Raw genomic sequence first — 25,170 nt, 5'->3', positions numbered from 1 at the left:
GCGCCACCGTCACCTGGATATTTTTTCCCCCAAGACTGGGTTTCTTTGTGCATCCCGACTGTCCTGGAACTGTAGACCTTGATTCACCTTGATCCGCCTGCCTCTGCCTCCCGCGTCCTGGGCTTAATGGCCTGCGTCACCCCTGCCCCCGCTTTTTTCCTTTTCTTATTCTTTTTTTTTAAATATTTATTTATTATGTATACAATATTCTGTCTGTATGCCTGCAGGCCAGAAGAGGGCACCAGACCCCATTACAGATGGCTGTGAGCCACCATGTGGTTGCTGGGAATTGAACTCAGGACCTTTTGGAAGAGCAGGCAATGCTCTTAACCTCTGAGCCATCTCTCCAGCCCCTCCTTTTCTTATTCTTGTCTCTGGAGTCTTCTACTTATTGAAGTTTACTTCACCTCAGCCCAGCACTCCTTGTTTGGATAGATCTATGAAAACCTGAACGAAGACTTCCTTTTGGGGTCCCTTGTCTTCAACTGGGGGCAGAAATCCAAATAAGGCATAGGTCCCATGTCCTTAGAGGACAGCCAGTCTGAAAAGCTAGCTGAGACCCTTGACCCTTTGATTTCAAAGACAAAGACTTTTTATGTGTGTGTATGGCTGATGCCTGGTTGCTCCCAGAAAAGTCCTTAGTTCAGGACCTTGGGGGAATAACGTGTGCCTAGCTGATGATGTTCTGCCATATCTGTGGGTGGAAGCAGCTTTCTGTGCAAGGGAGCTATAGTTCAGCGCTTTATATACATAGTCTAGCTGCATTTAAACACACACACAGATGTACATTCTTATATGCACATACTAAATATTCTCCCTAAACCGTCAGACTCACACACACACACACACACACACACACACACACACACACACACACACAGAGAGAGAGAGAGAGAGAGAGAGAGAGAGAGAGAGAAAGAGAACCATTTAGAAGAACTCACAGGTATCAACCATTTTTCTGTTAGAGGCTTTCCTAAGATGTCTGTGGTCTTTGTTCATGTTCATAAATAGAAAGCTAAGAGAGCTTGTATCCGAGGCCTTGAGCGATCTCGCCCGGGTAACTGGCGTGGGGCGCCCACCCCTAGTCCAGTGTTCCTCACACCTTTCCTCTTGTGGGGATGGGATTCTTTGGGAAGGCTCCTTTAATCTTTGGCATAGTGAGAAGACCCAGCTGCCAGTGCAGAGAGGGCTGCGGGGGGGGGGGGGTTGACCATCAATATACGGATGCGCATCTGCTTTCAAGATCCTTGCCAGGAAGAAGAGGACCGGAAAAAAAAAAAAAAAAACCTGTGACTTTTTTAAAGACAGAGCCAGGCAGTCACCCCGCAGCAAGGAATAAAAACGATGAGTAGGTTTAACTGCTTCTTAAATGACTTTCAAATATCCTTATTTTAGCCTTGGTCCTACTGCACCTTCAGTTCCAGAGAACCCAATGGCCAATCCCTGAGCCTTTCGGAATTCTGTATCCGAATGATGTCGGCCGTCCCACTCCTGGCTTTCCGACCGCTTTCTCAGGCGTGCTGTGCGAGGCCAGTTGCTGCTCTCTGTCATACTTCCCGCTTGCCAGGTTTTCTTGCCACTGGCGTTTTCTCACCGCCCTTGTGAAGCTGGGTCTCGGGTGTCTGTTTACTGTAGTTTCAGGCAGGGGTCAGAAGGCATGTGTGTTCAATTTTAGCCCAGAGGATTATACTTCTTTATGTATTCTGTATACTAATCAGTTACATGTTGCAAATCTCTCAGTTTGTGGCTTTTTTTCTTTAATGTGTCTTTGATGAACAGAAGTTCTTAATTTAAACCAGCTGAATTATTAATCTGTTTGATGGTTAATGCCTTTTATGGCTAAAGAAATCTAGCCATACTCTCAGATAATGGAAATAATGTTTTGTGTTTTCTTCCGAAAGTTATATGGTATTACTTTCCATATTTAATCTGACAGGACTTTCATTTTGGGTGTGGTATTAGATATTAATTTTATTTCTATCCATATTAATCACTAGCTTTCTTACCAAGCAGTCTATTTTTCTCCCATGGATTTGTCATGTCGCCCCAAGCTCGATGAATCCTTTTCCATAGTTTTATTGTCAACCATTTTTACTTAATATTGTTTCCGTATATGTATGAGTCTATTCTTGATGTATGCTCTTTTGTTTAACTCATCTATTTATGGTTTTGTATAACTTTTTAATTAACATATGTGATTAATATCTATTTAAAATTTTAAAAAGATTTATTTACTTATTCTGCCTGCATATACATGTCCAGGCCAGAAGAGGGCACCAGATCTCTTTATAGATGGTTATGAGCAACCATGTGGTTGCTGGGAATTGAACTCAGGACCCCTGTGAGAGCAGCCAGTGCTCTTAACCCCTGAGCCATCTCTCCAGCCTTTGGAAAATTCCTTATCATTTGTGTGTGTGTGTGTGTGTGTGTGTGTGTGTGTGTGTGCGCGCAACTGTGAATATATGGATGTTCGTGTGAAGGCCAAGGCAATGTCCAATGTCTTCCTTTATCAATCTCTGCCTTACTTTTGAGACAGGGTCTCTCACTGGACCCGGAGATCTGGTTGAGTGACTTGCCAAAGGGCCCCAGGGGTCCTCCTGCCTCAACTTTCCCCAGCTATGACATTACAGGCGTGAGTCACTGCACCTGGCTTTTTACACTGGGTGTTGGGAATTGAATTGACATCCTCATGCCTGCACAGCAACCACCTTACCAACGCAGCCCCCCAGTCCTACTGATCCTTCCTTCCTTCCTTCCTTCCTTCCTTCCTTCCTTCCTTCCTTCCTTCCTCTTTCTTTCCCCCTTCCTTCGTTCCTTCCTTCTTCGTTCCTTCCTTCTTCGTTCCTTCCTTCTTCGTTCCTTCCTCCTTCCTTCTTTCCTTTCTTTTTCTTGTGTTTTTTTTTTTTTCAAGACAGGGTTTCCCTGTAGCATTGGAGCCTGTCCTGGAACTTACTCTGTAGACCAGGCTGGCCTCGAACTCACAGAGATCCACCTGCCTCTGCCTCCTGAGTACTGGGATCAAAGGCGTGTGTTACCAGCACCCAGCTTTCTTATCTTTTTATCAGTGTTGGGGATGCAATCTAGGGCATCAAGTATGCTCGGCAAGTGCTCTACCAAGTGGCATCACCAGCCTTGATTCGTCCTACATCTTATTGTGAATGTATGTTGATTTGTGGCACTTTGGATACCTGAAGACCTGCAGTGAGGGTGTTTTCTCCCATAGAAGTTATACAGTGGTGTGTGTGTGTGTGTGTGTGTGTGTGTGTGTGTGTGTATGCAGGTATGAGGGTGTGTGCATGCAGGTGTGAAAGTGTGTGTGTGTGTGCAGGTTTGTGTTGCATGTATGCAGGTGTGTATGCATGCATGTAGGTTTGATGTAGGTGGGTCTTCTATCTATCTGTTGTTTCATTGGTTAATTAATAAAGAAAACTGCTTGGCCTGATAGGTCAGAACATAGGTGGGTGGAGTAGACAGAACAGAATGCTGGGAAGAAGGGAAGTGAGGCAGATGCCAAGGAGCCAGCGGCCAGGTCAGACATGCTGCATCTTTCCTGGTAAGCCACCACCTTGTGGCGCTACACAGATTATTAGAAATGGGTTAATCAAGATGTGAGAGTTAGCCCATAAGGGGCTGAAACTAATGGGTCAGGCAGTGTTTAAAAGAATACAGTTTGTGTGTTGTTATTTCCAGAGCTAATCTAGCCATGTGGGAGCCAGGTTGGATGAAAAACAGGCCCGCAGCTCATCACTACATAGGTGTGTGTTATGTGTGTATGCAGGTGTGTTCGTGTGTGTATGCAGGTGTGTGTTGTATGGACATGCATGTTTGAGTATGTGTGTGCATGTAGGTGTGTGTGTATTCAGGTGTGAGTGCATGCATTCAAGTGTGTATTGTGTGTGTATGCAGGTATGTGTTGTGTGTACATGCAGGTGTGAGTATGTGTGTGTATGTAGGTGTGTGTGTGTATGCAGGTGTGAAGGTGTGTGCAGGTGTGTATGCTGGCGAGTGTGTGTGTGCATGGGTGTGTGTGTGTGTGAATGTGCAAAGGTTCAGAAACACTGGACCTTGAATTTCAGTCTGGAGCCCCCAGATTTAGCTCTTCTGCTTTCCCTAGTTAAGCATACACGTCTCACGTGGCGCTGGCATTGGCATTTGTTACCAGGCAATCCTGTCTTTCTTATCACTATATTTATCACTTGTGGTTGTTCAAAATAGAATAAAAATTAAAAATTAACTTCATGTGAGACTTAGGGCTTTATACAGGTATCCGTATGCAGCCCAATTTAGCTCAATTTGCCGTCTTCCAAGCTCCCCCTTCCTCCTCACTTTTTTCAGAGCACATTTGGACAAAAATACTTTATAAATTTCTATTCATGGATTTCTTTTGTTACCACAAGCTCTAATTCCCACACACTCATTGTTCCTCTCCTATCTCCAGACACAGAAGGGACTGTGACGCCCAGGCCTTAGGTCAGCCTCTTGGGCCTTCCAGGCTGTCTTACAGGTAGCCCCAGGGCATTTGCACTTTCTTGTCATGTGGAACTTTCAGCTCTCTTTTAACTCTTTACCTGCTTTTCCCTTTCCTTTCTCGTTCCAGCTGAAGGTCACCTTGAGAGAAAGGCCTTCCGTAACCCGTGGGAGTGGGCTTCCTCCATTTCCATTATGATGTTTATTTGCTGAACAGCATTTTGGACAACTTAGAAATTCTGTGGCTTTATTCTTGTTTATCATTACTCCCTCCCCACTGTAGTCCCACGAGAACAGGACCTTATACTATTTTCCACACTGCTGGAGGGTTGAGGCAGGAGGATTGCTTGGGAAACAGAGCGAGTTCAGGGGCAGCCTGAGTAAGTAGGTTACTGAGCCCTTATATCAAACTTTAAGAAGCTGGGGCGATGGCTCCATGAGTAATAGCACCTGCTGTGTAGGCATGAGGGCCTGATTGGATCCCCAGTATTCATGTAAACAAAAAGGATGCAAACAAGAAATACTTAAAAAATTAAATTGAAAAATTTAATAGCTAGCGATATAGTTCAGGGAGTAGAACACTTAGCATGCTTGACACCTGGATTTGATTTCCAGCACCACAAAATGAACAATGACAAAAAAAAAAAATAAAGGCAGGTATGGTGATGCACATGCTACAATCCCAGCACTCAAGAGGCTGAGGCAGGAGGATGAGGAAAGTAAGGCAAGTTACACTACAAGTTTAAGGCCTGACTGTGTTATTAGACTCTGTCTTAATAAAGCCAAAGCAGTCACAAAATGGCTAGGCATGGGTCATGCCTGCAATCCCAGCCAACTTGGGAGGTTGAAGTAGGAGCATTGTCACAAGATAAAGGCCAGCCTAGGCTATAGAGTGAGGCCTTGTCTCAACAAACAAACAAACAAATACATAAATGAAAAAAAAAACAAAAATAACTACAAACAGGGACAGCGGCATGCCAGTCATCCAGATACATGATTGTATAACCACGCCACCCGAAACCTGTACTTACTGGGGTCACAAACTTGTTGGCTTCCCAGGCCCATAGAGGTGGGTCCTTATAGACCTCCTTGATGGAGGTAGGAGCCCTGTAGGAGTCACTGTAGGTGCTGATGGGGGTCTTGGTCTTCCGGGAGAAGAGGAACATGGTGGAGTCTCAGGGATGCTCTAGTGGGCTCTGCCTTTCAAGGACTCCTGCTGGACATCAGTGACCACCCCTTCCTGGAGATAGCCCACACCTCCAGCCTAGAAGGTGCCCCAGCTGCGGTGACCCCCTCCTTTTTGGGGACCTCTCAGTGTCCTTCCCCCTCGGCCTTCTTGCTTCTACCCCACCCAACTTCCTTTTCAGGATGGGCAGTGCCCATTGTGATATCACTTGCCTTGGCCGCATCCTTTCCTCCCTATGCCAGCCCCTTCCTGCCTTGAACCTTTCAAAATCCTCATTTCCCAAGAGTTCAGAAGGCCCCTAGAAAACTTGTAGGCCACACTTCTCACTGCTGAAGACAGGCAGAGGTTAGGAGGGGCTTGATGGACTAGGGCCACACACAGGAACAAGCAGAGGGAGGGGGACATTGTGCATCCAGGGGGTCAGTTTCCTCCCCTCCTCAGCCCACACCCCAGGTAAGGAGCGCAGTCTGGCTTGTTTGATGCTTTTAATATCATTATTTGTGTTACACGATACACAACCAAGGATGATGGTCAATACTGCGATGGAAATGTTAAAAAAAATATTATACACGGCTCATGTCTTCCACACACCTTCTTGGAAATAAATTAGTGAGCTCGGAGAAACCTGGCTGGGTGGCAGCCACAGCCGAGGGTGGGGGAGTGTTAAGGCAGTATCTACAAGGGGTGGGGGAGCAGGGGCAAGCTAAGGCCCTGGCTCTTCCCCTTCAACTTCCAGACAGTGAGGGAGGGCACCTTGGACTCTCCTTGGACACAGAAGCTGCTGGCTGCCAGCTTCCTATCCCTACCCGCTGTGTATGAACCACCTCAGTCTAAAGCCCTTGCCTGCTAAGGAACAAGTCTGTCCCGTGGGGAGGGCGCTTCCCCGGCTCTCAGGGCCACAGACATCGAATGGGCCAGAATCCCACAGTTAGTCAGCAGCAGAGTCAGCAGTCTAAAAGAGGAGGTACCCATGTTCTAGAAGGCGAGCCAAAGAGCCCAGTGGGGTGGGGTCAGAGGAGTTCTAGTTCTGGGGCCCAGAGGATGGGTGGTGGGATGCTAACCAGGGTGGGGGAGGGGGCCACTATGGGCCTCGTGGCCCGGCACATACTTTCTCTGACTTGCCTCCTTTGGCATTTTCTCATTATCTATTTAGGATCTCTGCACTAGGGGAGGTAAGCTGGGCATGAGGTGTGGGGGGTGGATAACTATACTCTGACACTTTGGAGTGGCAGCCCCTGCGTGGCGTGGCGTAAGAGATGTGCTCTCCTTCCTAAGCCAACAGCCCCACTCCTCCCTCTCACCATGTCCGCTCTAGCTCCCACCTCCCAGGACTGGCACCCAGAGCGTGGTGTGTGCGTAGTAGCCATGACAGTGGAAACACCAGCCGTCTGGGGTGTCAGCAGGAGGCCTGGAGACGCTACACTTTGGCCGCTTTGGCTAGGTGAGAGGAGGCTGGTGGGGCATAGACCTAGCAGTCTGAGGCTGTCTGTGTTTCCAGCTGTCTTCACACGAGGGCAGGTCTATACCGCCCAGCCAGCAGAGAGCCACCATCCTCTCCTCACCGAGTTACATCCTCAGCTTTCCCTCCCCAGATCAGCCAGAGCAGCAGAAGCAGCAGTATGCACGACACCCCGTACAGCTGCACATACACACACACACACACACACACACACACACACACACACTCGCATGTGCTCCCATGTCTACATAGGCACACACCCTCAGAGACAGATCTCATGGCTCTCTGCAGAAATTCCTTCAGATATGAAAAGACTCTGTCACTAATGTCAGCTATTTTTATTTTTCAGTTGAGAGAACTGAAGCCCTAGAGAAGCCTGGGAATTGCTTAAGAGCTCAGGGAGAGGGACCAGAACCCAGGCTTCTGACTGCCAGGCTACGCCCTCAGCCAACAGTATTCCCGAGCAGAGCTGCCTTTCACGCAGTAAACAGACCATAGCCATTTCCCCACCACAGACACCAGCTAAGTTGACCTGGACAGACAGGTTCATCCAACACATAAACATACATAGACACACACACACACACACACACACACACACACACACTACCACATACATACAGCCACTTGGTGCATTGTATTCTCCTAAGCTTGCTCTTGAAGAGCCTTTCTGGAAGACAGCCTCCTGGACCTTGGGTTAACCTGAAATGGGGACAGGGCACTGGAGGCCAGTCTTATCTCCTGCTTCCAGCCTGGAACCAATAACCAGAAGACTGGGAGAGGGGGGGAGATGGGCAGAGACAGATGCATTGCTTAGCATTTCGCTTGAGAACAGGCCATACCATCCCCGAACCTGGCCTCTCTCTAAGGCCCACCTTCCGCTCCCAGTCCTCAGACAGTAGGGAGCAGGGAAATGTGAGGGAGGGAAGGGAGAAGGCAGTGATCTAACGCAAGTATCCCTTGGACAGCTCTGCCTGGCGTCCCATCTGAAGATGAGGGGGAAACACAAATAGGTATATGGGCTGGCACCGGGTTTGGGGAGAGGCGCTCTGAGGTGTTGAGAATTGTCCCCATTGTTTGGGGTCTTTTCTTCTCCAACCCCTTCCCTTCCTTTCCAGGCTGGGGTTGGGAAATTCATGGCTTCGCTGGCATGGGGCCAAACCCCTGGCCTTGTGATCCCTTCACCCGACTGCTTACAGTTGGCCTTCTGGCCTTTAGTGCTGCCCCCGACTGCAGCTCTGGGGAGAGGTGGCAGGGTGCTTGGGTGTGGTCTCTCCCAAGTAACTGAGCAAACAGCGTCCCCCCTCCTCAGCCCCGGGGCTGGAGACAGACCCGGTTTTGGTTTCTCCGGCTCCATGAACACACAGAGGTACACGTCCTACCATAGGAGGAAGCAATGACTGTTACGAGGTTGGCGGCTGTAAGGAGCTCAGGGCTGTAAGGGGGGCCGGTGGGCCAGCTAGGGGGTTGGCCCCTGTCGCTTCCCACCTGGCCGACTCGGCCCCGCCCCGTGCGCCGCGGCGACCCCGCCCGCTACTGAATGTGGCAGGCGGTGGAGGAAGTGGCCTGGCAGCACATGCAGGTGGGGTTCACGGACTTGGGGGGGATGAGATCTAGGTCCTCGTCGTCGGGGATCTCGTCTAACCGGTAGCCATCCTTCAGCAGCTGGATGTTCAAATCTTGGTTGATCTGCTGTAGAAAAGGTTCGAGTCAGTTGGAAGGGCAAAACCATGGGCTGGGGCTGCCACTGCCATCCGAGGCCACCGTGACGGCCCCTTTTCATCCCAGATTTATTTCAAACTCCAGAGTGACTTGCCCTCATTTCCTCCAGGCAAGTCTTCCGAAGGTGCGGGGCCTCAACAGGCAGCCCCCCCCCCCCACACACACACCAGTCGAAGGTCAACTTCTCACGTCCACGCTGGCCCTGTTCGGGATTTGCCCGATTTCAGGTCCACTCCTGCAAGTTGTTGCATGCATTTCACACCTGTTCTATTTTACAGCCCCGCTTTAATAACCCCGGGCTCACTGCAATTCTGGGTAGTGATTTCTTCCCAAGCTCCCCGAGTCCAGGCCCCGCCTTATGCGGAGCCCCGTCCCCCACAAGGCTATGCCCCACCTGCGTGCCTTCTGCCCCTAGAGAGCCCCAGCCTTGCTGCCTGGCTCCCGTTGTCTGTGGAGGCAAGGGGTGGAGCCTCACCTCCGCAGAGGAGTAGCCAGAGGAAGAGTATCTGGACATGTCGAAGTCATCATCGCTGACCGTGGAGAAAAAAAGAGAGGAAGTGATTCAGGAAAATTAAATAGAAAATTCTCGGCATCTTTGCCATACCCGCAGTCCCCCAACAGTATGATTTAAATAATCCATGCTTATTATGCAAATATATGTTCGCAAAGACAGGTTTCCCAGTATGACCTTTAAATAAAGTGGCGTCTTAAATCCTTCAGGATAGAACTGCTCCCAATCTTTCTTTCCTCCTCGTCCTCTGTTTTTGTTTTGTTTTAACTTTTCTCTCCCTAGATTCAAATCTTCTTGTTTGGATTTTCTCAAAGTCTCTGGCTAGCCAGATGCTCCCCTGAAACAGGGTTCTTCTCACTCTGACCTCTCTATGCCCAGCCCAAAAACAAACAAACAAACAAACAACAACAAAAATCCCAAAACCCCACCCCTTGGGAAATTTCACCCATGGAGAGTTCTGGCAAGATGGCAGGTGTAGCCCGTACAACCCCATCTGTGCTCACATAGGATCATGGGCTTGCCCAGCTGCCCCCGGGTCCCATACACACCTGTCTGTGTCAAGAGCTACCAGTGGCTTCTCATCAGGGCTCTGGTCAAGCGAGGAGTAGCCTTTATTAGGGACGACCAGCCTGGGTAAAGAATTGGGGAGTTGGAGTGCCAGCTGGAGCATACAAACATGGAAGAGGATTTGATGGGGTCCCGTCCCCTTATTTTCCTCCCCCTGGATTCCCGGAGGAGGGAGAGACTGGAGACCGGGTGCTGGCGGGTGGGGTCTCAGTGGGGCAGAGGGAGCCTACCTCGTCCGGGCCATCACATTGTTCTTCTTGGGTTGCTGGTTGACAGGGCTGCCCATGCTGCCATTCTTCAGGGAACCCTTCCGGGCCAGCTCCCGCTGCTTCTCTGCAGGAGAGCATGGGAAAGAAGCTGTGTCCTGCCCCAGGGCTACCAGGCCTTGCTGCCTGGCCGGTGGCCTCCTCTGGGCCTTTCCTTTCCAGCTGGCAGAGAGCCCGTGGCCCTCCAGGCACCTGATGCTTACGGACACGCAGTTGGCCCTGCATAACTTGAGGCTGACAGTGGTGGGTGAAGAGAGGAGGCCGAGTCCTGCTTTGGGACCACAGTTCCTGGGTTAGGCAGCCAGTATGTGCTTGGTGTCAGGAAAGGCTAGAGAGATGTGCAGAGGGCAGGAGCCACCAGGGAGGCCTTTCTGGAGCGAGAAGGAAAGTATGACCCAGGCAGTGGTGGCGCATGTCTTTAATCCCAGCGCCCAGAGGCAGAGGCAGATGGTTCTCTGGGTTCAAGGCCAGCCTGGTCTACAGAATGAGCTCCAAGACAGCCATAGCTGCACAGAGAAACCCTGTTTCAAGCCCTGACCTCCAGAGAAGGAAAGCATGTAGGAACACAAATCAAGAAGTGAACATAACTGTGGATGGACTAGAGGGAGAGGAGGGAGAGCAGTGAAGTTGGGAAAGTAACCATTAACTCAGGTAATTTTCATCAACAAGCACCAGAATCGCCAATTATGCACCAAGTACCCTAGCACAGGGAGGCTCAGACCTCACAGAGACACACCCCCGTCGCAGAAAACAAACCTCAGAGCACACAAGCCTTGACTGTGGGACTAAGGCGTTTGAGATGGATGCAGACGGAAAGGAGTCGCTGAGGGCTTCAGAGTGGTAGGGGCAGAGAGGGTTCAGTCAGGGAAGGGGCAGGAGGCTAGAGGAGCCCATTTGGCCTCTGAACAGCCTGCAAGCTCTCCCAGATGCCCACCGATGGGGCTGGGCATCCGGTGACCCACCTAGTGCTACATGACCACTATTACTATCAGGAGCTGCCTGGGTCCGGAAGGCTCAACCGCTCTTTCTTACTCATGTGAAGTAAAGCCAAGATCTAGGAAAGGGGCTTGTTCTATGACAGAAACATAGGGGAAAGTTGTCTCAAAAAAAAAAAAAAAAAAGCAGCCATGCAGTGGTGGCACGTGCCTTCAATCCCAGCATTCAGGAGGCAGAGTCAGTCGAATCTCTGAGTTCAAGGCCAGCCTGGTCTACAGTCAGGGCTACACAGAAAAACCCCGCCATAAAAAGCAAAGCAAAACAAAACAAAAACAAAATATATAAGTTAAAAAAAACAAAAACAAAGCAAGAGCATAAGGATGGGAGGGCCATTACAGCACCCATGACTCACTTGAAATGTTCTCTGATTCCCACACCTCTGAGCTCTCGTGCCCTACTGCCTGCCAAACTGTCTTTGCCTCTTCCTCTACACGGGATTTTTCCAACCTCTCCAGCAGGCAGTAACTGCTATTACCACATCCAGCCTCTAGGGGGTGCAATTTGCCATAAAGTTCTTGATTTTCTTTATCGCAAGTGAGCCAGGTTGTGAATTTTCATGAGCTTTGGTGGTAATATAATGGTGAAGGAAAAAAGACGCTATTTTAAAAGCATGCTAAGTTCGCTTGAAATCATGAAAAAAGATGAAGACAATAAGCCGGCAAGGCTCAGACTACGGACTACTACGCAACCATTTAAAAGAACGAAGTCATTCTCCATAGGGGCTCCGAGACATTATGTAGCGGGAGGGAACACGGCTCACAATGCCATTTGTGCTAAAGTACAAAATGAAGCTCTGAGAACCTGTAAAGGTTGCCTCTGGAGAGAGAGAACGTATATGCACTTAAAATACTTTTACTGTTGCATTAAACAACAGTAAACAAAACTGGCTGTACTCTGAATAGAACGCCCTAGGAAGACAAGCAATTCCACCGAGAGAACTGCTGTTCTATTTAGAAATCGGCCTGGATGTGGTCTAAAAGCAAAGAAGTAATGTCTGTTTTAGTTGTATCTTTTTGAATAGACTAAAAGAATATGCTCTGTGGAAAGGAGTCCTGGCTGCTGTGGAGGGAGAAGCGTGTGGAAGAGATAAGAGGCTCAGACTTTAACTGAGGAAGATCCCAAGCTTTGGGGGCAGCTGGAGCCTGAGGTCTGAGAAAGGCTGGAAGGACGGAGGATTGAGGACAGCAATGCCCTGCATCCAGTGGTCATCTCTCTCGTGTGTGACAGGCTATAATTTTTCTTCAGGAAGTCAAATTTTCAGTGGAAGTCTGCTGTCTGTAGTAGCCTCGGGTCAGTGACATTTTGGTCCATGAAAGGGGAGGGGCAGTGTTCGGAAAAGAAGGGTAAGAACTGCAGCCAGGGGAGCTGTGGGCGCTGTGGGAGTCCGGTGACTTGGAAGCAGGACGTGGAACCTACCCTAAGAGATAGGTGATGAAATATCTGGGAAGGAGCGGGTTCTGGGGTTCACTAAGAAAAGACAATCTCCCCAGACAGGAGCCACCAGGTCCCTCAATCACAGCAGCAGCTCTATCTTGGGAGGCAGGTTCCTTCTGCATCCTGTCCTGGGGTTCCGTGCTTTACACCTGCAGCCGCCCCTTGAGCACCTTGGGCCTCCAGCCTCAGAGCCCTCTCTGGAGTTTCAGGACCCTGCTGCAAACATCACTGCCTTCTTTGTCTTGCAAGACATAAGGTGCCTGGGAGTGCCAGTGACTTACTTGGAGGTTTAGTCTTGGAACCATCTAGCCTGAGATACTTTAATTGTAGCACCTTGCTGTAAACCCAGCCCGAGAGCATCTTGTTCACTTCCCACATCGCCCTCCTCCCCCAGACACACTCACCCAGCTTCACTTGGAGCGGGGATGGTTTGTAATTCATGGCTACTGACTCACCCTCCCGGGCGTCACAGTCTCCGTCTGAGATAGAGGTGGCGGCTGGGTCCTGCTGGAGAGAAAGCAGAGAGACAGGGAACCATTAGCATGTGATCTGGGGGGGGGGGGATTGCCCTGAACCCTGAAGCAAACCTTCTCAGCTGCCCTCTGAGTTTCAGCAGCAGGCCAGTCTCCAGGGAGAGCGAGGTAGACTCATTTTCTACCTTAGTAAAAAAGCCAGGATGTATGTCCTCCCGACACGCAGCTGCACCAGAAAGCCCACCCTTCCCCAAACCCACAGGACTTCCTCTACAAGTTCACCTACAGGCTCTCTGGCTCGCAGGCTTTTCAACATATTTCTCAGGAAAAGGGTCAGTCTATGTCCCTCTGGCTTAAGGGTAGGTTAGGTCAGAGCAGGTCTTCCCTGAGAGGGCTCTTCTTTGTCTGTTTCCTCTTGTGCAGGATCCAGACAACTGACCAATCCAGGCAAGACTCCAAGAGCTGAGCCACTGACTAAGGAATAAGTCCTTCTGGAGTTCCCAGATGAGCCCTAGGGAGTATGCCCTGGGGGCTGGCTGGGGATGGTGGATGAGAAGACAAATCAGCAGATGGTCACGTAGGTTTGTGCTGCCCTGAAAGCAAAAGACAGGCTGCTGCTGACAAGGAAGGCAAGCACCCATTCTGAGTGTGCAGCCTTTGCAATCTCCCTACACGAGATCTCACTAGCTCCAAGTCTGGACACACCCTGTGCTGCCCAAAGTCCTTAGCTAGCCTTGCCATCTCTCCCAAGTGCCCTCCCTCTTGCATGAGACCCATCCTGTCTCATGTCATCTATATACAGAGAAGTGGATGACCAACGTCTGTTTCTGTGGGGGAGATTAAAGATTTTATTCAGGTTAGGCAGTACTTGCATCTAGATTTGAGATGTTTCATTTTACAATAGGCAACCTGAGTTTTGTTGTAATTTTTTTTCTAGAACACACAAAGATGAATATTTTTTCATAATTTCTGATTCATAATGGTCAAATTCACAATTTTAGAGGAAGCTAAAGATGAGCTTCTCTTGGACAACTAACTCTTATTTTAAAATGCTTTTATTCTCAGGCCTGTAGACAGTGGCTCAGTGGGTAAGAGCGTTTGCTCTTGCAGAGGATCTGGATTTGATTTCACCCACATGGAGGTTTACAACCTTCTGATTCCTCTTCTGACCTCTGTGGCACGAGGCACACATGTGGTGTATATACATACATGTAGGTAAAATACACAAGTAAAAGCAAATAAATGTAAAAATGTTTTTATTCTTTGAGAACTTCATACAATGTATTTTGATCATATTCATCCCTACTCCTGCCAGATCCTCCCTTACCTCCTCACCCCTCCCTCAACTTTGTGGTACCTTTCTTTCTTTCTTTCTTTCTTTCTTTCTTTCTTTCTTTCTCTCTCTCTCTCTCTCTCTCTCTCTCTCTCTCTCTCTCTCTCTCCCTCCCTCCCTCCCTCCCTCCCTCCCTCCCTCTCTCTCTCTTTCTTTCTTTCGATTTATTTATTATGCAGAGTGTTCTGCCTGCATGTATGCCTGCAGGCCAGAAGAGGGCACCACATCTCATTCTAGATGGTTGTGAGTCACCATGTGGTTGCTGGGAATTGAGCTCAGGACCTCTGGAAGTGCAGCCAGTGCTCTTAACCTCTGAGCCATCTCTCCAGCTCCATTCCTTTTCTTTTTTAATAACTCAGAAGTTCAATTTGTGCTGACCTTCTACTTCTGAGTGTAGGGCTGTCCACTGGAGCACAGTTAACCCGCCAACAGCCACAGTATTAAAAGAATATGGACTCTTTCTCCCCTTCCCAGAAACCACAAGCAGCTTATACACCCCAGTTAGGGGTGCAGAATCAAGAGCCCTCTCCACTCCCGCTAGAATACCTGTGCAGACTTGTGCAGGTAACCACTGCTGCTGTGACTTCACGGGTCTGGAAGATACTGTTTTGATCTGGTTCTCTCTGACTTTTGGCTCTTATAATCTTTCTGTTCCCTCTGCCTCAATGGCCCTTGAACATTGTGGGGCTGTGATAAAGGGTTCCATTTGTGGCTGGGCATACCACTGACACTTATTCTCTGCACTTCGGCTGATTGTGGGTTTCTGAATTAAGTACCAGGAGGATCAATGCCATCTGGGTGCTACCATCTTTAGCTAGGGATTAGAGTGGCCAAGTTAAGGTCTGAGAACTGCAGCGGATCCATGCTGCCTACTCTGTCCCTGAAGACACAGAAAGCAGATAGAAGGCTCCAGGACTGGCTCCAGAATCAGGTCCAGGGATCTGTGTAGCTCCTGGTGACCCATTTAAAATGAAGTGAGGTCTGGAGAAGTGGCTCAGTGGCTGAAGTGTTTGCTGTGCAAGCATGAGGACCTGGGTTCAAATCCCCAGAACTCAGGAAAAGCTGGGAGCACTGAGTGTCTGCAGTCCAGGGTTCCTACAGAGTGAGATGGAGGCAGAGACAGGAGGCTCTCTAGGAGCTCACAGTCTAGCTGGACTGGTATGCGCAGCAGTGAAAACGACAGGCAGTAGAATGCCAGGACTGATCCTCTGACCTTAGCACGCATGCCAAGACGTGAGCACACCTGCTCTCACACACATGAGTGTGTGCACACAAGCAGATCATATATGCATGAAAATAAAATAAAAATGGGCAATGGGCATGAGCACTGACTTGTTACTACTGTGTGAAGGAAGAGTCTAGGTGTTTGGGAGGGAGATCTTGACCCGTCTGTTCCTGGGTGGGCTAAGCTGCCATGGAGGCTTTCAAGTCCCTAAGGGAAGAGCCTGGATCTCTGCCTCAGTCTCCACCCCTTAGCCATGGGTGAGGTGAGAGGGTGACAGGAGCCCTGTGGTAGGTGGGGTACAGCAGCACCCACATCTCAGAAGTGCTTGCATCTCAGATAACTTCCCAGGAGGCAAACCTTCCCAATTATCGTCCTCCTCGCTCTGCAGAACTCTTTGGGACACTTCTTTCAAACTGCACCTTGGAAAAGCTGGCCTGCAGTGGCCCTTATCTCGGTTGCTACCCATAGAGGAGACTTGATGGCTGGACACCGCCATTACTCTTAGGCTGTAGGGTAAGCTCACCCCCCAGACATCCAGAGGGAGGGATTTTCAGGTGGAAAACCCTGTAAACCTGCAGGTGTTACCACGCCAGGGAAGATATGGCCCATTTCTAGGCTCCCTAGTCACAGTCCTTCATCCTTTCTGTAATCTTTGTCAGGAAGGACACAGCACGCACATCCATTGGAACTGGCTTCCTCGTGATGCTGTGCTCTCACGGTCCGTCTTTTGCTTCTGATCATTTCTGTGTCTATCCCCACCTCTTTGTTTTCTCAGCAGGGCCCCACCCTTCTGACTCCATTTTCTCCTTGAAGAAACATGATGCCCCCTACAGTCTGGATTGACATTTTATGTTGATGGCTTCTAAATGAGGCCTTTTAATCACGTACCTGTTCCTTGACCCTCCCTCCTCGACCCGACACTTGAGTGTTTGGTCTCACTGTGTTTTCCCTGAGGTTGATTTTAGAGAACACAAGCCCCTAGGCAACTGAGGCTGAGGCATAGTGCCCCAGCGCAGAGAGGTGCAACATTTTCTTCTCTGAGGTTGCAGGTATCAGAGGTACTATGTGAGGCAGAAAACCTAGGCTGAGGACTGGGGAGCTGTTGAGCAACTCTGGTTGGTGACCCCATCATGACTCTCAAGACCCACTGGCAGTTCCTGCTAGTATTTGATCCTGAGTGAAGCCTTAGGATCAAAGCCCTGGGCTGAGAGGCTCCATGCCAAACTCCCCCACTCCAGCAGCGCCTCTGTCACTGCCCATGGTAGAAGGCCATTTAAGCGGCAACTACAAAGGTCTCTGGCACAGTGCCATCAAACGCTGGAGACTTTGAGTGTCTTCTCTGAGAAATGCAGGCAGTGCACCATGACCACTGCGTAGAGATTAAATGTAAAATATTCATGAACAGTAGTAGAGAAGACTCAGGCAGAAGGAAGCGTCTGGCTCCAAGAATCAGAGAGAATTTAAAATGCCCCCTAAGGACTTCCGACAGGCGTTAGCTAGATCCGGGAACTAGAGTGGGGATTAACAAGATTATTAATAAACACTCAGCAGAGACAGACCTGGAAATGCATCTCTAACAGCAATCCATGTCTCTACAACCATTCAAACAAATCCTCCAAAGGCTGCAGAGAAGATTAATAGCTCGGGCTATAGGCTAATGGCCAGCACAACATCAACACAGTCAGAGGAAGCAAAGGAGCCAGATGTATCCTTAGAGTAAGTGTGGTCCAGCAATTTTCATTAGCTCTGGGTGGGGCTGGAATGTAAGAGGGGCGTATGTGTTGGAATGGAAGGATCCTGGCTTCCCTTTAACCAAAGAAAGCCATGGGAATTTACTTCTATATTGACCTTTCTGCAAAATTTGGGCTAGCAAAATCATTTTGTTGCTTAAGAAAAGCCCACTAACTACAGCCCTGAGAGATGGCTCAGTAGGTGAAGGTACATACCCCTGAGGCTCACAATCCCTGGAATCCACATAGTGGAAGGCGAGAACCAACTCTTGCAAGCTGTTCTCTGACTTCCACATGTAAATAACTAAATAAATAAAATAAAAATAAAACGTTAAAAGTTCATTGATTTAATCCAACCTAGTCTTTTAAAATGCTTTATGGAAAGAACAGAAAACAACACTAGTGAGACCCTGGGTTCCTATCTGTGCACGTGTTTATGAGGGTGCATTCACTTATGCCTGTGTGCATAGAGAGGCCGAAGGGTCCATGCTGAGTGGCTGTTTCTACCGCTTTCTCACTGAATCTGGAGTTCTACAGTTAGGCTAGATTGGCTGGCCATTGAGCCAGTCTGCCTGTCTTCAGCACTTTGTTCCCCCAGCACTGGGGTTACAGGAACACACTTCACGTCCAGCTTTTACATGGGTGCTGGGGTTTGAACTCAGGTAAATACGCTGGCACAGCAAACATTTTGCCCATGAGTCATCTCCCCACCCTCTATCAATTCTTTGTTTCTTAAAATAAGGAAAAATGAGCTGGACATGGTAGCGTGCTCCTTTAATCCCAGCACTCAGGAGGCAGAGGCAGGCAGATTTCTGAGTTGAGACCAGGCAGCCTGATCTACAAAGCAAGTTTCAGAACAAACAGGGACACACAGAAACCTTGTCTCAAAAAATAAACAAACAAAACAAAATATCCAAACCAAAACCAAAAACTGAAACAATGGCTCAGTATTAAGAGCACAGCTGTTCTAGAGGACCTGCGTTCAGCTGCTGGCATCCACACTAGGCAGATCCAAGGGATTCAATGCCTTCTTCTTTCCCCACCCCACAATAAATGAGCAAATAAAGGACACCTGGGCCCTCAGAGTGTTGCCTTGCTCAAAAGGAAGATGCTAAGGAGAGACTGACCGAGACTGGGAACAAAGACAGCCCTCTGGGAGGCTGCGCCTCCTGTGCGGCCACACATCTGCCTGCATGCAAGCCTCTACATATGCATCACCTCTCTGGGGCTGTACTAACTCTTCAAGGCTCTCAGCTGCCTGGGCTGGTCAAAGCTGGGCTAGCACAGCAAATAAAAATGTATACTGCGACCCAAGAGACCTATGGTGAGCTGAATAGTTGTGGACAAGCAAGAGTGGGCACGAAGGAAGAAACTCTGCCTTCAAGGCTCATAAGCAAGAGGGAAGGGCCTGGGGAGGTGGCAGGAGGGAGTGCTGTCCTGGATGATCATCTACAGCCTGCTCCGGAAGAACTCTGGATGGGAAAAAAAAAAAAAAAAGCACAAGAGACCTGTGGTGTAGTTTCTTGTGCAGGTTCATGAGCCCCTGAAACTCACAAGCACCCAGTAGACAATGTGGCTGCCTCCTGGATATTCATGCTCTATCTACCTCTCCTCCACCGGGAAAAGGCTTAGGTGCTGTGACTGCACTCTCAGTGCCAAGGGGATATCTGATGAAGGGAAGACGACCCACCCAATCCCACCCTTTGTCACACGGACTGAGACAGAGATTGCGGTGGCAAAAGGTAGAGGCTGTGGGGCTAGTGAGATGGTTTAGCAGGAAAGTGCTAGCCAAGAAATTGTGACAACCTGAGTTCAAATCCTGGATCCCAGAGTGGAAGGAGAGAACCATCTCCCAAAAGCTGTCCTCTGACTTCCACATGAATACTATAGCATATATGTACTCTCTTTGTCTCTCTGTCTCTGTCTGTCTGTCTGTCTGTCTGTTTCTCTCTCTCTCTCTCTCTCTCTCTCTCTCTCTCTCTCTCTCTCTCTCACACACACACATATACATACAGAACAAAACTCTGGAGGCACTGCCCCTGGGCTTAGATCCCAGTTCAGCCATTTCCTAGTGGTATTATTTTGTTTCTTCAATTCTAAATTGAGATGGATATTAATATGTTCAAGATTCGTGTGAGGATTTACCACTCATTGCAGTAAATGCTGAGCACCGCACCTGCATTAACACAAAGATGTTATCTGTAGAATCTCAGTGTACTCTGGGAGTGTCCTGCAGCCCATGGCCAAAGCTCTGGCACCACACAGGTTGAGATGTGGCTTACATGTGTAGCCCTCCGTGGGAAGAACCGACTCCACAGGGTTGGGGAAGGCCTGAGTAGGGAGCCTTCTGTCTTCTCTCACCAAGCTATATCTTCCTATTCATAACAACTCTGCAAGCATCATAGATATAAACAGAAAATAGACCCATCTTCAAGTGTCTGGTAATTACCAATGAAGGTAAAATGAGCATAAAAAGTAGAAGGTTTGGGTGTGGTGGCTACACCTTTAACCCCAGCACTATGGAGGCAGAGCAGACAGATATCTATGAGCTCCAGGGCAGTCTTGTCTATACAGGGAATTCCAGGCCAACCAGGACTACATAATGAGACCTTGCCTCAAACAGGCAAGGAACAGGACAAAGGGTGAAATGGGAGTGACGTCAAAATACCAGCTTGGCAGTTCCTGGGAAGAATATTTAGGAACATTTGTGGACGTTCAGAGCCTGCAGCTGGCAAGATGCTTTCCAGGAGCAGTCACTTCTGCGACAGCTGAATCCTAGAGGGCAGAAGTGAGGACAGCAAGCTCAGAGCGCAGTGGAAGGTGGGTCTTGAGTTGGATTTTTTTTCTTAGATGATAATGGGAAAAACAAAACCTAAGCACAGGAGCTTACTTGAACATGAACATACTTGACATAAAGAACCCTTTCCAGCAGCTGTGTGGGAGACACGTAGTGAGGGAATGAGACTGGAGGAAAGATGATTTGTGCAAAGGAAAGGCGGCAGAAGCAGAAGCCATAACAATACTCTGAAGCCCAGTGTGTACGAGAAAGTGTCATTACGCCTCTAGTTTTCTGTCTGGAGTATGTAGAAAAAATACTAATTACTCAGAAATGCAGGGGAGGGAGGGCACTGCCAGGGAAAACCCAGGTTAGCTAACTTGGAGATACCTTGTGTTTGGTAACACAAGGTTACCAAACCTTGTGTTTTCCCAAATATCTTTTGGGAAACATATCACTAGTCAGTAGAATTTGGGGTTTGGGAACTGGGAAGAAAGGCTGGTCATGACTGAGGCTTACGGGAGGATAAATCTTCCTAGAGAGAACGGACAAAATGGAAAAGCTAAGAACCCAGGCTGAAGCCTCAAGGAGCAGACAACCTGAGGAACATGTGGAAGAGACTGGGTTGGAGCAGTGGGATGAGGCAGGAATACAGTGGGGAGCTGTAAAGTTTCAAGTGCCCCAAAGAGAAGCTTGGTCCACAAGATAAAGATGAAATTTAGAAACAAGGATGTCCTGGCACCCCTGGACACAGTTTCAGCTGAAGGACAGGAGCAGAGACAATGCTACAGGGAGGAAACGGAAGTGGAGGCAGTGGGTAGAAGATGTTTCAAGGAGCTGCAGGGGAGAAGGAAGAGACAGGAATGGATGACAGCCGCAGGAAACGTCAAAGTTGTAGGACTTCTCTAGGGCTGGGGACACACGACCACTGTCCCACACTAAAAGGAAAGAGTTAGGTATCTAAAAAGAGGTTGTAATGGGGGCATAGTGAGGAGTCTGGAGTAGACAGAGCCAGACCAGAAGAGAGAAGCTCTTTACAGAAAGGCCAAGGAAGTGCTGATGTGGGGGGGGGGGGATGCAGATAATTGGGTCAGAAAGGTCAGTGGAAAGTTGAGGAAGTTCATTCCAAAGGCCTTTCCAGGAACAGGAAGAGGTGAGCACCAAGAGGATGCTGGTGGCTGGTCAGAAGGGACGGTCTGCTGACACTGCACCTTTGAGTGGTGTAATCCAGCCTCAGGGATGAAAGGCGCTCTCCGAGGTGCTGAACAATGCTGCTTCTGTTTTGTGAACTGAGCGTGGCTGGTTCAGGTAGAGGAAGTATTCAATTTCATTTTCCCCGCGGGGGAACGTAACCTCTGTCTTCATTTCCAAGCAGCAGTTTTCAGGAAGAAGGGAACTGAAATGGACTTCGAACGAAGAGTGAAGTAAGACGCACACAGCAACATCGTCTGACCGTTCTTCACAGCACATAATGAATTCTCCTCCAGTGTTAGAGGGAGCTGAGAAGGAGGTGCTGAGTTGGGAATGCTAAACGTCCACCTCTGGAATAGAGTCTTGTATCTCTGGGTGACATCAGAAAGGAAGAAAGACAAACTATCAAGACGTTGGGTCATCAAAGATAATGCTGATAAAAAATAGAAAATCAGGGGAGGCCCCAGCTCAGGTCACTCTCTGACAAGTAGGTGTGTTGATGAGAGATGACCAGCTCAGTGACTGTCACAATTTGTCCAGAGAGCAGTTCAACAGTCACCTGTGGCTTTAGCACTCTTTTTCAGGTCTACACACCTGTCCACTCAGACAACCCTTGGCAGTGGGTAGAATTAGAAATATTAAGATGTTAGGCTGGAGAGCTAGCAAAAACACATCAGCTTCACTGGGTGTCCACCGCCAGGGAGACACCTTCTCTTGTTTTTGTCTCCCATCTCCGCTCCATAGCTAAGCAACTGGCTGGGACGTCTATCTTTCTGGGACATAGGAAGGACTTTAGGGATCCCATTTATAGAGAAAGGCTTTGTGGGTTACGGTCTCTGAAGAGGAGCTGGAGGAGAAACCAGGGAGACACAAGGAAGATGATTTCTCATGTTTGGGGCTCTTACAAAGATGAGGGGAACAGAAAGGCTGGAGGCTTTTAAAGCCTGAGTCTGGGGTGAGGGCAGAGAGTCCCTAGCTCAGGGAGGCTTCTCTTACTAATTTAAGTCTCCAGACTCCTGAGTTTTTCCTCTAATAAAACACTCAATTCAAACAAAATTAATACATTGCCCACTCTCTTCTATTGTGGGTTGTAACCCACTGGCAGGGGAGTGCAGAAGGAAGTCCATACTACACATGTGCAGAGCACCTGGGGGTAAGGACACACATACATCCATGCACACACGCATATATGTAAGCTCACAGGCACTAACAAAGGAGTCTCATGTTAGGTCTGAGATCTAGGAACTCATGTTGGTCATGGAAGTAAAAAGTGGGCTTTTTTGTTTTGTTTTTGAGACAGGGTTTCTCTGTGTAGCTTTGGAGCCTGACCTGGAACTATCTCTGTAGACCAGACTGGCCTCAAACTCACAGAGATCCTTCTGAGTATGGGGATTATGCCCAGCTTTTAATTTAATCTTATATTTTTGAGACAGGTTCTCAAAAAAAAACCTGGGTAGTTCTAACTTGGTATTTCTTGGTATTGCTGTGTATCCCAACCTGGTTTCAAATACATAATAATCACCCTGCTTCAGTCTTCCAAGTACTGAGACTACAGGCATGTGCCACTATACAAGCTGTCTATTTCAACTGCCTAGTCCACTACCAAACACAAGCACCAGTGAACCTTGGTATCTTTAAGAAATACTTTAAAATCACACATTCACACACACACACATGCACTCACACATGCATGCACACACACGTGTGTGTATGTGTATGCACCAGCATGCTCAGGTCAGAGGATGGCTTGCAGGAGTCAGTTCCTTCCTTATGGGTCCCAGGGATTGAACTCAGATCATCCAGCTTGGTACCAGCAAGTACCTGTCCCAGCTGAGCCATCTTGTAGGCTCAGGACTTAGTATTTGCGGTATCTGTCATTTGGAGCATCAAAATGGAGGAGAGTGCTGCTGACCCCAAGCCTAATGCACCTGTGGGAAGCTGCGGCAAGTCCAAAGCAGTTTCCTCCTATAAAGTAATCAATGTGCATTTAAACTTTTCCTTCCTTCCTTCTGTCCTTCCTTCCTTCTTTCCTTTTGTGGGCATGGATGTACCTGAGTCTGTGAGCCACATTTGTGCCTGATGTCTGCAGAAGCCAGAAGAAAGCACTGGATTCCCTAGGATAGGAATTATAGACAGTTGCTGAGTCACCATGTGGGTTCTGGGAATTAAACCTGGTCCTCTGGAAGAGTAGCCAGTACTTTTAATCACTGAGCTATCTCTCTTGGCCCCAATGCCTAGTTTTTAAAAATTGCGTTTATCTCACCACTTTGAGACAATATCTATTACCAGTCTAGCATACTGGTATCTTGTGTACACTACAGCTGGTAGCTCCCAGGAGCTTCCTCTTCTCTTCAAGCTGGAAGAGGGCACAGGATAGGATGCTTCTGTGTAATCCCACCTCTCTGGATATATGCTTGGATCAGACAGAGCCAGCCAGTTTCCTCGTGAACTGTGAAGTGGGATTAATCGAGAATGCCTGTGGACAAGGACATACAGCAAAGCCCGTGTGAAGGGGAGACGGAAAGGGCTCCCAGGCCAGGCTCTGGACCAACAGCTGCCTTACCCTTGAGCACTTCACTGCAGAGCCATAGTGTTGGGGTGAAGGGTATTGCTTTGTGGTAGAGCACTTAGCAGGCTCAAAATCCTGGGTTCAACTCCCAATACTGCAAATAGAAGGAGGAAAAGGAAAGCCCTAAAGAAATTCTACTGTCTTTATAGACTGGTCTTTTGTTCTGGGTAAACCAACTTCAGTTAAATTTTGTTTCTATAACCAAAAAGCACAAACTAACGCACATGCATAGCACATTTAAAGGAAAACAAGATAGGCTGGATTGCTCAGTGGTTAAGCATGTTTGCTGTTCTTGCAGAAGACCAGAGTTTGGTTCCCAGCACCCACATTCATTGGTGGCTCACTAATGACTGTAACTGCAGCTTCTGTGGATCCAACACCCTCTTCCAGCCTGTACAGGCACAAGCATGGCCATGCAATACACATTTTAAAACACTAAAAAGAAAAGCACATGGTATGTTCTATTCTGATTGCCGTTGTTACTATTGTTTTATTGAAACAGGCTGGCACTAAACTCAGGCTTCTACCTCAGTTTCCAGCAGCAACGCTGCACCAGGCCTATTCTGTATTTTATTTTATTTTGGCTATTCATTTATTGAGACAGGCTATTGCTATGTAGCTTAGACTAGCCTGAGCTGTAGCCCAGACTGGCCTCAAACCCATGATCCACCTATGTCTTCCTACAGCATGCTGGGATTACTGGCATGTATTGCTACACCTGGCCTATTTGGTATTTTAAACAATTAGTATCAGAGGGCTGGAGAGATGGTCCGTGGGTGAAGTTCTTGCTGTGCAGGTATGAGGACCTAAGGTTGGGTCCCCAGTACACATATGAAAAGCAAGGCATGTGGCACATCCTGTAACTGAGTCCTGGGAAGGCAAGAGGGGTTCTGGGGGTTTTCTGGTCAAACAGTGAGTTCCAGGTTCAGTGAGAGTGGACCCTGTCTCAAAAAATATGGTAATGAGTGACAGAACACACCTAACATCAACCTCCAGCATCCACATGCTCGGTCATGCACACATATGTGTACACATACAGCACACACAGATTAGTACTGCAACACAATTCTCCATACTCTAGAACTGGTTTTGTTGCTCTCTGTTAAATGGCTGCATAAGTATCCACAGGGAGAGGGACAATAACTTTGTAATCCTTTGGGCTGACATTCAGGATGTTTGTAATTTTTCACTGTTGCAAATGATGCATTTGGAACCATTTCATAAATAAAGTAAAATTACAAAGTCAAAAGCATGAATGTTTTTAA

At 48.4% G+C, this 25,170-nt stretch overlaps 2 protein-coding genes across 11 annotated transcripts in view; both read right to left on the bottom strand.

The window, feature by feature from the left end:
* The window catches only part of Spmip6 (sperm microtubule inner protein 6), a 13,405-nt gene extending 7,387 nt beyond the window's left edge, over positions 1–6,018 (bottom strand). The window contains exon 1 of the mRNA XM_050156125.1: positions 5,499–6,018. Within this exon, the coding sequence (XP_050012082.1) occupies positions 5,499–5,633 (135 nt within the window). The 5' untranslated portion in view covers positions 5,634–6,018. The remainder of the gene's footprint in view (positions 1–5,498) is intronic.
* A 107-nt stretch (positions 6,019–6,125) lies between these two features.
* Positions 6,126–25,170, bottom strand: part of Fam219a (family with sequence similarity 219 member A) — a 54,096-nt gene continuing 35,051 nt past the window's right edge. For 2 of the 10 annotated variants that reach the window (XM_050156134.1, XM_050156130.1), the window contains exons 2-6: positions 13,013–13,112; positions 10,143–10,245; positions 9,894–9,974; positions 9,310–9,364; positions 6,126–8,804 (exon numbers count right to left, since the gene is read on the bottom strand). In XM_050156134.1, coding sequence (XP_050012091.1) covers positions 8,646–8,804; positions 9,310–9,364; positions 9,894–9,974; positions 10,143–10,245; positions 13,013–13,112 — 498 coding nt within the window. In that variant the 3' untranslated portion in view covers positions 6,126–8,645. Of the gene's footprint in view, positions 8,805–9,309; positions 9,365–9,893; positions 9,975–10,142; positions 10,246–13,012; positions 13,116–25,170 lie in introns of all 10 variants that reach the window. The other 8 variants (XM_050156136.1, XM_050156139.1, XM_050156132.1 and 5 more) reach the window with 7 other exon arrangements.

This window comes from Alexandromys fortis, unplaced genomic scaffold (assembly GCF_014885135.2).
Source record: "Alexandromys fortis isolate MF-2015 unplaced genomic scaffold, M_Fortis_MF-2015_v1.1 scaffold_92, whole genome shotgun sequence".
In the NCBI taxonomy this organism is placed as follows: Eukaryota; Metazoa; Chordata; class Mammalia; order Rodentia; family Cricetidae; genus Alexandromys; species Alexandromys fortis.
Note: the sequence above shows the minus strand (reverse complement) of the source record. Positions and strands in the feature narration are given on the sequence as shown.